Source organism: Physcomitrium patens, chromosome 16 (genome assembly GCF_059467195.1).
Source record: "Physcomitrium patens ecotype Gransden chromosome 16, ASM5946719v1, whole genome shotgun sequence".
Lineage (NCBI taxonomy): Eukaryota > Viridiplantae > Streptophyta > Bryopsida > Funariales > Funariaceae > Physcomitrium > Physcomitrium patens.
This window is the reverse complement of record NC_143425.1, coordinates 11,655,058-11,667,277: the sequence shown is the minus strand read 5'-3', so window position 1 is coordinate 11,667,277 and position 12,220 is coordinate 11,655,058. Positions and strand designations below refer to the sequence as shown.

Below are 12,220 nucleotides of genomic sequence, written 5' to 3'. Positions count from 1 at the left end.
TTTACTAACAAACCTAGGATAACAGTAAGGGTAGGAGAATGAACCTAAGGACATTTCTCCACATTCATTCAATTATGCATGTGTTGAGACATAATAATATTATTAAAAAAAAATACAAATATTGAAAACATTGTATATATATATATATATATATATATATATAGAGAGAGAGAGAGAGAGAGAGAGAGAGATTAAATGTTTTAAAGAACAAATTAAAATTGAGGGAGAGAGCATTTAATGGAGTTTCAGATGATTTGATCAAGAGGCAACCCTAAAGCCCCAGTCCAAACATCCTCCTTATGTCCCTCATGTACTCTCTCTCTTCACCAAGGTTATTCTAAATGGTCCAATTAATGTTGTTGATGTCCACAGTCTCAACACTTGCAAAGAATGTTTGATGCCCTCTGAGCCTCATGGACTTGTCTCAGAAGCTTGTTCCCTTGTCTTAACATTTTCATCCTGCGGTGGGTTTTACAGGCAAGTGAACAATAAGTTCAAAGTATAGAGATTATTGTGACCATTCTACACAACTTATTTATTTATAAGGAAATTCTAGTTTTAATATATATATGTGTGAAAATGTGTACGTATATACATTAATTTTATTTATGTGTATTTATGTAGATATATATTTTCAAATAATATAAAAGTGAATTTAACAATATTTAGAAAGTTAATAAGAATAAGCTGAAAAAACAAACATATTCTTAGTAATATTTTAACTACTTTAAAAATTAAAATTGACAAAATTTAACAAAATTAATAGAACAAACAATCTTTTATTGGAATAATAATAATAATATTGAATGGGTGATGGGATGTGGTGGCATTTACAATATAAATTTACATACATATAGTATTGCTTCTCTTTGCCTATTAGACAATGTAAGTGATAATATAGATGCAATAAAATAAAATAAAATAAAAAACATACACAGATATTGAAATCAGTATGGCGAGAAAAGCAAAAAAATCAGAAAATTCAAAATTAAGAATCTACCCTAAAGTTAGTTGAGAGGTAGATTTCGATGAAGTAAAACAACAATCGAAGTTATTTCAGAGCATTCCTACATTATTTTGGGACAACTCTAGTTCTGTTATAAAAAATCTCCGAATTTTCCATAAATATTATCCTTCAAACAAGAGTCCTTCAATCTTTTGTTAGTTTTCAGATTGGAAAGCACTGAATTCCTGGTACAAATTATTTGGAGGACTCGGTGAATATAATAAGAAATCTCATGACTTTTAAAAAAAAATCCCTTGGTCCCCAAAGATAACAGTCCAAAGTAGTATAGCTTTCACACAAAAGGCAAACAGTAAACAAGAGACATAACATAAACCCTCTTTTAGTTCATGAATCAAAGCATTGAACACTACTTTTTACAACAATAGAGCTCTCCAGAGCAAGAGAGTATGAACTAGAGCTCACAACAACTTCATAGAAAATGCATTAAAAATATATCTACATATATATATATATATATATATATATATATATTAAATTGAAACTCTTTCCTAGAGTATTTTCACTGTCGTACACACTAGTTTCTTCTAGATATTGATAACTGCTACATTAGTTATTGCCGAAACGACGTCCATCAACGTCTGTTCTTCACAGTGAACCCAAACTTAAGTATCACCGAGCGATGATCGATCACAAGTGAAGCAAAATTTGGATCATTAGATGCCTGATTACTGCTTTCTGTGATGGACTTTGTTGGTAAATTTACTGTTATGTATGTGATCCAAATTTGACCCACATATAATCTTGTAAGAATTCCTGCAAAATTTTGTGAAAAACAGAAAAATTTGCTTGCAACTGCCTCTCAAAGCGTTTTTTTTGTAATTTTTACGCCATCACTCACTTTTCAATCGTTGTCAGGTTTTCTCTGCAGCTGTCGAAGCAGTTTCTTGCTGCACCTTCTCGGTACCGATTGGAGGCCTTTAGCTTGAATCCATGAATCCTGAATATATACCGGTGCTTCAGTCAGTGGGTTGTCTGTCAGAAACACTCGTTTGGATGCTTGCTTGCTTAATAATACTGCCAAGTTGAACTTTGCCACCTCGCATCCATGGCACAGTTTTCGCAAGACAGGGTTTACTAGCAGACTGCTATTATAGAGTTTGACAAGAAAATCTTTTGGCGCAGGCCTCGATGTATGTATATATGTGTTTGCATATATATATATATATATATCCTTGAAGCTGTTTTGTGTCAGAATAACTTCGTTTTCCAAGTTGTATCAGTTTGTGAAGGTGGAAAAGCGTTCCACATTCAGTCAGTTTTCCTGCTCAAGAGTGGGACCTCAAAGACTCTGTATGTGTCAGCTTTTCGAAGTATTTCGTAATATTTCCATTTTACTGTTTCCAAATGAACATTTGCGGTAGTGGTAGAAAGGATCGTCGTGAACAACACTGTTATTTGCATTCGAATAGATATGAACAAAACTACATAATCATCACTGTAAATTACATAACCTCAGAATCATCTTCCTGAACAATGTGGCCAAGGGCGAAGTGAGAAGAAAGTACTGCAATTTGGGATCGTATTCATCACCTTGGCTCACTAATTAATGTCATGGACTGTTATATAAGACGACCAGTAAACATCTTGACGTATATTAAGTCAGACTGTTCTCGCATGAAGAGATTGCCAGCATTGTTCAGCGTATCTACGAAAGATTCATAACGAGGACTGCACTGCTTCTGTCACCGACAGTGGTCGCACCTTTCGGCACACTCTGGACCATTGCTGCTGCTTCTTCGAACACTGTTTTCACTTCAACAAAACAGTGAAATATTCGTGTCGGATCGACCCAGATGGTAAACTTACTTCTGACCTGCACAGCAATTTCATGCAATGAAGCAAACACTGAATTTGTATCTGGAAACACCACTCGACAACAACACTATCGACAGGAAGTAACTTGGCTTCAACTTTCCAACATGGTCGGCCCAGGATGACTCCATCATCGCTTTCGACATAATCTGCAGTTGGCGACAAGCCAACCGGGTGGAAGGAAATAAGCTTTTAGCTGAGTGATCCCGCGCGAGCTTATAGAGAATCGCTATATAGAGCAAAGCCTGAATAGTCCTTTGCAACAAATCCATGCTGTCGAATTACACAGACGGAGAAGAAATTCTCCAGATCACTGCCCCATCCTCGAAAATGTGGACAAAGTGCAACTCTGGACGCTTCGGGAACATGTCCTGTGTCACATATCAAAAACTATACTGAAGAATTGCTCCGCATGAGACAAATTCGTAGGGTGGATAATTCAACGACAAGGACTCTGATCGACAGTGAAGGTCCACACCACTCAAAACCAAGGAGTTTGTCACCAAAGGCTAATGAAGAGGCGGACTAGAACAGATTCGGTTGCGAGGAATGATACAGGAAGGCTTCAAGCATTCGCCCACCTCGCACCGCAAATCTAGTACTCACAGACAGAGGCGGAATCCATGGCTTCACTTCTTACCTTGCTTTCTGCAATTCGCCGAAACCAACCTCTACAATCCACTAAACTACGGTGCTAGATGACAAAAATTGAATAGGTATGTTTCAGGTATTGGTTTTTGTTGTTGCTGTTTGAATTGCGATGGATCCAAGATCCGTCCTTGAGTTGCTGAATATGTTCGTCTCCGACATGCTGCATTTACGCGCAACGCACGAATCTCCATCGACATGAAACATGAATCGTTACAGTTTGTTTGTTTGTTTTATTAATGTAAAGGTGGTTGGAGGGGATAGGCTTTGGAACTAGTCTTTGCTTTAGGTAGTTGCGAACACACATCTGCACTGCATCTGTTGTATTAAATTGCATGACATGTTTCCTGCTGATCCATGTACTCAATTCATAACAATGCTGGTCTTTTTTGTTGTTTTCTACAACTCTGTTCGTCACATTGTTCTTGTGCATATCATTGGAGTTTGTTTCTAGGAGTTGCACCGAGATGAATTCTCATATCAAATAATTTGTCAATTCTATATTTTGAGCATAATTCCAGTGTACACAGCTACGGTAGACGATTGATTTTTGATTATTATTATTTTTTGAAGTTAAATTTCTTATACATTGTAGCCAATCCATAATAGTGTACGATTAGTTCATGTTTTTTTTTGGAAGGAGTGGGGGCTGATTTTTGTTGAAGTTTTGTTCTTGCTGTGCATCTTGCGCTTTAGATGGATGTATTTATTTGTAAAACGTTCCTTTGTAATTGTAACTTTAGAGAATGTATAAACATTATGTGTTAAAATCTATGCAAGTTTAGTTGTGCAGTTGGTAGAGGTGAATTTAAGTCATCCAACGTAATTTGAAATCAATGGACCACAATTCATAAACCTACACTGAAATGAATATGTATCTATATATTTATATGTACCAATACAACCATGAAACATACACATGACAGTAATAATATCATTGTTATGATTACATGAATATTTATGTTTGCAATTGTGTATTGCAATAATTTGTTCAAAAGAAACAAATGGTAGTCAACAATATAAATTCTAAAAGTATCAAAAGTGATGTAACAAATACCGAAATAAATTGGAAGAGTTTTTTGTTTGTTTTTTTGAAAATGTTCCTCTAAATATAAACATTTTGGCAGTATATTATATTTCATAATTACATGATTGATTATTAGTCCCAAAAATGTTCTTACAAGTTTTCTTTTTTCTTAATTTCTCAAAAAAATATTATACTACCAAAAAACAAATCAGGACTAATTAAAATCTAATTTCAAGTAATGTTTATCTCCCCTACGTTGTTGATCATATAGATATTATTTAAGAGGTATTTATAATAAATAAAATTTAATTCGTCTTATTTAATGATGTATTATAAAACATTATAAGTGATAAAAGATATTCTGATTAAGTATTCCTTTCTGTAACACATGGTTCAATTTATTGTGTATTTGGATTTGTGATTTCTATACTTTCTTATAAACTAATTTTAAATACTAAAACAACAAGCTTTGATTATTCAAAAAAAATGTAACGTTTAATTTTTTCGAAAATTCTATTTTTTCCCTATAACAATTATTTGAATTTAAAATTATCTTTTAAAAAAATCGGATGTTTTTTCTTAAGAACTTTTATCATCTAAGGAACTTGATATGTTATGTTTAGGAATTTGTAATTTTCCTCTATTTTTTTACTATCAATTCAAAATGATAGTAATTATATAGTTAAGTTTTTAATTTGATAAATAATGATGTCTGCTGCATTTATGAGAAAACCCAAAAAATAAAATTTCACTTTTTATTCCAAAACAATTCCTAAAGTCATTTTTAGAATTCAGAGCACACTCAACTTTTAAAATATGGTTTTCATACCTAGTGTGTACTTCATAAAAATAAAAAAACTATAGAATTCATATTTATCATTAATTTATTTTTAAAAAGATGTAAAAATATTCATGTGTAATTTTATTCTCGTTGATATATATATATATATATATATATATAAGTATGTTAAATCAACTCACCTAAATCTTAAACAATAGTATTTTAAAATAATTCAAAATTTTTAATTAATAAAAATTTAAACATTTATTCTTTTATACAATATTATGAGTATTTTAAAATAAATATGTCTGAAATTGTAATCTATAAAAACTTACCTATTTGAAGAATTTTTTTTTACCACTCTATTTAAATATTATAAGCCATACATTCAATTCCTATTTTAAATAAATATAAAAATCTTAAATCTACATATTTACTCATACTTTTTTATATTTATTTTTGAATTTCGTACATTTATTTTGTACATTTATCAATAAAACGAAAATTGCTATCTTCCTTGAAATTTGACATAAGAAGATTATTGGATTTTAATTGATTGCATATAAAAACATTAGAAATCCTTGCTTTGATTTAGTGATCTTTGAATAATACATTCAATTGTAAAGTTTTTTTTGAATTCAAGAATTTAAAGCTAACCGTTCTTGGTTATAAAAATATATTTTTAAGAATTTTTATTTTGAAATTTATTTTTTGAAATTGATACCTTTAGTGATTTAAAAGGTCTAAACATAAAAAATTTAACTACTTTTAATATTCCACTTTAAATTGGTGTCCAATTATTTTAATCCTTGAACATAGAGTCTATCACACATCGTGGACTTACTCTTCCTTTGTTAGCATTGGATACACAAACATATTACTGCTCTAAAATATATATTTTATTGCTTAAAGCCCAGAATGATTCAATTATAAATTAACCAAAAAGTTCACAATTTTTCTATATCTTTCATTTGATTTGTGTTTTTAGTTCCTTCTAATTTTCTCAGATTGTTTTATTTTATTATTTTATTATTATCTTAGTTTTAATTTATAGATTTGTATGAGGATTAACAACATTTTCTTGCTCTTCTGAAGATATATATATATATATATATATAATGTATTCTCAATATTTGTAAATATTTCTTTTAAGACCTTAATATCAATGATTACCATGTAAAAAACTTAGATTGATTATTATTATAGCATATTAGTAAATTTTCTGGATGGTTTTTTTATTGAAAAGATCAATATTTCATACCTACTTAAACCTATTTCAAAAACCGAGGTCCAAATTAAACTCTAATTTACACTTGGATGAATGCCGAGTGTAACCACGTTCACCATCCATCTAAGACACATTCTGTTCATCGTTCATTTTACTACGTTGATGATCGGATTCATCCGAAATTTATCGGTCATTGCATCTGATAGGTCGAAGGTTCGAATCCAGCTTCGTGTTGCCGATGCTTCGCTGTGTTTCGATTCGCTTCCGACGGCATTGCAATGGAGAGGTTCGAATCCAGCTGCCATTTGCGGATATTTCTCTGTGTTACTATCCTACTTCGACCGGCTGCATGCTCCACAGGCACACACTACTTTTGCTGCTAAGCTTGGTCTGCCATTCGCAATTCAAGCTTCGCGAGGATGATCATAGATTTCCTCTTCACAGTCTCGTCTTGTGGATATACGTCGTTAAGCAACCACAGTAGCCGCCGCACGAGTACATTTCCAGTTTTGTATCGGGCACCATCATGCTTTGTAAATTTCCATTTGTGCGTTGGTGTTACAGAACTCGCATCGCCTGTCGTTGAACGAAATCACCGTCGTCGTACTCGCGGGGATTCCTACTTTCTCGTGAGCAGGCATGAACTTTTTCTGCTGCGGAGGTCGAAGGTGCAGCGTACATGCTGTTGTCTCCACAGAAGGGACACGGACCGCCGAGCTAGAGAACGTGCATTGCCTTGCAGCCAGGAGGTTGCTCCCTGGTTGAGAAGTATTCACACTTCGTAGTGTTTAGTCACCTCGTTGAGAGAGCATAGGGTTGTCTCCGAGCGCACACAGTTTGAGATCAAGGCCAGCTTCCTTGTGCTCCACGCCTTGAATATTCCCTCGAGCATTTGAAACGACACATTTTTGCTTGCACGCTAAGGAATAGGCCTCGACAATGCACCGGTCAATTCCTCGTGAAGCGTTCTCTCCTCTGCACCTTCTCCTGCCAAATCAACCATGTCGTCGATGCGGTTGTTGTATCATACTGACTCCGCTTTTGCCTTGCTCCGTGGGCCTCTTCGTGATCGTCAAAGTGAAAGCAGAGTCTCCATTCGAGGCTACTCTTGCTGACGGACTTCGAGTGCCACTGGGTGCTCCACAATGCCGCACTTGCGCCAATGCTTTGCAGTCTCGGCGGTTCGTGCAGCGTGAACAAGTCATCGTTTGCGCTCCTTTGGCTCGGCTCTCATTCTATGATCGTGGTTGTTGGTCCAAACTCAACAAGAGGTTGACGTAGGGTTCAATGAGAAGTAAGTTACCTGTTAAGATTATAAGAATAGTTCCATAAAAGAGAGTAGGACTATCTTAACATCCTCCTTTTGTGTTAATTTCAATCATGTTGGTCTTGGAGTGAGCAGAGTTTGTATCTACAAACAATTGTATCTTCTTCTTTTTCAAAGGCAAAAAAAAAAAAAAAAGAAGGAAAAAAAAAAAGGAAAAAAAAAAAAACCATTCATACACACACAAATATACACAAATATTTATTTATGTTAGAAGTCATTTTCGAACCAAATCAAGTGTGTAGATGTTTACTTCAGCAAAAACCTTCATTCATGATGCTATTATAATAACACTAAGAATTTGCAATATGAAACAAGGCACAGCTCTATTCCACCTCTACTAATTATTGGTGAGAAATTTCAAGATTGTTGGGAAGTTGTGAAACATTAGGATAAGAGACAAACAAAGATATCTGTAATCAAGTTTCTATTTTTTTCTTTTCTTTTTTCTTTTCATACTTGTATCATTTAGTACATATATCTATAATGGTACTAAATGATACAAGTATTTCTTGTGATATCTTTATTAGAATAAGGTGCAATTTTTTAAAAATAAATTGTGCCGTTGAAAATTTAAAATATATTTTTAATTTCATCAAAAACCCATCCATCTTGGGAGTGCGTGGCAAGTCGTTTGGAGGGCATGGTCGGTGGGCGGGAGTAATACCGTGACGCGAAGACGCAGGAAATTGGTGGTGACGGATCAGAGAGTTATCCGCATCCGTTGTAGTCTAGATGGTTAGGATACTCGGCTCTCACCCGAGCGACCCGGGTTCGAGTCCCGGCAACGGAATCGCCCGAGTAGAACAATAGACTACAATAGAACTCTAAACCTTTTCCTCTTGTGAGGTCTGCCCTTATCATCATTGCAGTCCTCCCCGGCGAGAACCGAGGCACGGGAATGACACCCGCAGATCCGCAGATGGAAAAAGTGCCCTTCGAACCCCCCCATTTCTCTGGACCATCACAACCTCACTCCACTTTGGCTCTCGTCAGTGCCCAATTCATGAAACACAACAGGGCTCCAAGCCTCCAAAGAGATGCCCATTCTAAACTCGTCCACAAACCCAGCACCCCCAAACCACCCATACACAATCATTAAGACCAAAATCCCTTCACTGCACGGATAGATTTAAAAACGGGTTCCATGATGTCTTCTGTATTCAGCTAATGGCTTGTCGTTAAAAAGTTTATGCTGCACACTCTGTCCATGGCAAGATAGATTCTACGACTACTACAGGAAAAGGCCCAATCGAACTGACTTCCGTTGCCTAGGGTTCTCGAATGACGGGAGACGCGTGGTGAGGATGCGGTTGGGGAACTCGAGCGACATCACTGCAGGCACCCACTCCCCTAGACACGTACCTTTAACTGCAACCTCTCGCTGACTTGGAGTAAATCGCTGTCAACCCCACGCATGTTGCAGACTGAGAAAGGGTAGCACATCCAACGGCTTCATGCACGAGCGCTTCTTGCGTTCTAATATTGCCACGAGTGTTTCAAAATTGCTGAAATTGCAAATGCGCAGTGGATCACATGTTAACATACAGCATGAGTCGCTGGGCACGTTGTTCTGTGTGTACACCAGCGACATCAAAAAATTCGAATCATGGCTTTGGAAATCATTGGCAAACAATGTCAAACATCGGCCGTAGACCACAAAAGTAAGGGTCGGCACGACGATGGCTCACAACTCTTGTGCACTCCCATCCCGATGCAGATCTCTCAAATTGAATGGGCTACCAATCTTACACCTCAGCAACTCCACATGATTTACACATCATCCAGCATCTGATTCAGTCCCGACTCCGTCGTCTAACCATTTACATCCTCCAATCCTCCACTAACTGCCGGACCTCCACGCCCGTTCATACTCAGCATCACAGACCCAGATTCACCTTGGTGCCACCTCCGTATCCTTGAAAAACTCCACGATCGATACCCCCTATCCTCGAGGCGCGTAACATTGTGCTCGTGCTTACCGTATGCCTCCTCCAAAAATCATAACCTCTACCCACTTTTCAGCCCTGCTCATGCTGACCAGTCCCCAACAAGTAACAAATATTGCGCTCCTCAAAGTCGGTCATTCCACTTTACCTTTCCGTACTTGCCACATCCAGTGAACACGGTTTCTGCATGTGCATGAGCTTCACGTACACAACCACTGGACCGCCTCAAGATCGTCCACAAAGCCGGAGGTAGAGGAAGAAGACACCTTGGCCGGGCAGTCAAGACATGGTCAGATCAGCTCAAACTATAAATAGTTCTCTGATATGTTCAGGGATATCCACCCGACCACCGCTGACAACAATGACCATTTTAATGCATCTGCATGGAACAACAAAGTCTCACTACGATGTCCTATATCCCACAACATTCCAAGTCCAGGGCCACCACACTGCACAAGAACCACCACACGAACGTGCTTCTATTCACTATGTGCCCCTCCCTTCTCTCCTCTCTTGTCAAAAGGATCCTCACACTTCAACCCCATTCGATTCGCATTCACAAGGGTCTCTCACACCAAGCTACCGCACGCCGTCTAACATTCTCACATACATCTGAAAGACCACATCGTCCATTTACAATGGCAAGGCTTCAGAACATAAAACGCCCTGTACTTGTAGTACATTTACATAAAATAATGTTGACATTTTAAATCATAGTCATAGAGTTTAAATTACACGCTCATGCAACACCAAAGCTTCTGCAATCAATCCCGTCCTTCTGCTACCATAACATCCTTTGCAATAGTTTATAGGTCCAGCGGCACACTGCTCGTAAATCAAATTTGCAGTGCCAACAGTTTCTGGGGATGACAGTGTAATCTACACATATCGTCATCGCCACAGATGACCGCAACGACAAACCCGTGCTTCTCCAACAACGCACACTACAAAAGCTCAGCTGTAAGTTCCTTACTCCCTTATCAACTGCCAATATATTCTCGGGCTTTACCTCGAATCCCTGCAATGGCGCACGTAATGTCCTCAAATCGAGCCACATCTCAGTGCAACAAATAACTAAGCAGCCGAAATCAAAACTCCTGCCTCAAATCCCCACCAATCGGCACAAGTACCACCCAGACCAACCACCGCATTGCCAGACTGATAACAAAGCACCCTACCGTAACAGCGGGACGCGCAACCCGGCAGAAAAAATAAAAAATAAAAAATAAATCCGCACGTACGCCAACCACATCCTCAACAAAGTTAGCAACCACCACGGAAAGGTCACCACGAAACCCTATCTCAGACTTCCATGTCTCTCTGGTCCAGACCTCACGGCCAGACAGTGCACTTACTTTGCGGAGGAGCCCCCTCCTCGCAGCTCCTGGTAAGAGGACTGGGACGGCGAAGCAGAGATGGCGTCGGCGTGGCCGGTCTCCTTGACGAGCTCACCGATGCTCCGCTCCAACTCGTCGATGCGCGATCCCATCTCGTCGATCTTGGTAATGATGGACTCGGACATGGTCTGGAAGCGAGTCTGCATTTGGAGCAACAAGTTCTGCACGAAGGCTGTGAGGTCAGCGGTCTTCTGCGAATTGGCATCAGCACCGTCGTGCTGCCCCTGCCCTCCTCCTCCCTGGCCATGCCCGCTGGATTCCATGTCGATTCCCTCCCTCGCTCGCTGCCTATCTTTCCTTTCCTTCCCTTCAGCTTCCCTTCAGCTTCTGCTTCTACTTCAGCTGCCCAAATTGGATGGCGACACTGAACCCTAGGGGGGGCTCCAAGTGCGGGAGTTGGACGACGCAGTGGCAGCAATCGATCGGAGGGAAGGAGGCAACAAAGGAGGGAATCGGAGACGCGAAGCTGGTGCTGGTTTCCGTGCTGTCAGACGAGCGGGGTCAGATAAGTCTGGTGGTCTCGTTGCGTGTGATGTGAATGGGCTCGAATAGATGAAAATTGTCGATCTTTCCGTTCATCCAATCCTTGCTGAGTTGGCGTGTGATTGTAATGCTCGCCTTTGGACCCTTTTTTTTTTTTTTTTTTTTTTCTTCCTGTGGTGCTTTTAAAGGCCCACTCCATGTGACGAACGTGTCCCTTCAATTCTCCATTAGTACAAATGTTTATTATTTATTTATTATTTCTTATTTGGATCTTTTTTAATTGCACTGGTTGACACCTTGGAAGTATTTAAGGCACATAGTACGTCAATTTGGTTTTGTAAACCATAGCAGATCATTTTAAAAAAAAAACTTGCAAAAATCATCATCCACAAATATTATCATTTGGAACCAACACCTAGCAGTAGTATTGCTGGCATACCAAATCACCTATAATTTCTTTACAAATCACACACCAAATTGCTTCCTGTAAGGCATGATCCCATTTTTGTTTATCAATTTTTTCATCCTCAAAGTCTCACATATA

General features: G+C 38.1%; 1 protein-coding gene and 1 non-coding gene across 2 annotated transcripts; one reads left to right on the top strand and one right to left on the bottom strand.

Annotated features, from left to right (window-relative positions):
* The first annotated feature begins 8,567 nt into the window (after positions 1-8,567).
* TRNAE-CUC (transfer RNA glutamic acid (anticodon CUC)) lies at positions 8,568-8,640 on the top strand. The gene has a single exon. It is a non-coding gene; the product is annotated as a tRNA-Glu (tRNA).
* Positions 8,641-10,448: 1,808 nt separating this feature from the next.
* LOC112293867 (uncharacterized) lies at positions 10,449-11,657 on the bottom strand. The gene is made up of 2 exons (XM_024543795.3): positions 11,152-11,657; positions 10,449-10,814 (listed from the first exon to the last, which is right to left on the bottom strand). The coding sequence occupies exons 1-2, from the start codon at positions 11,454-11,456 to the stop codon at positions 10,802-10,804; spliced, it is 318 nt and encodes a 105-aa protein (XP_024399563.1). The 5' UTR covers positions 11,457-11,657; the 3' UTR covers positions 10,449-10,801.
* Positions 11,658-12,220: the final 563 nt, after the last annotated feature.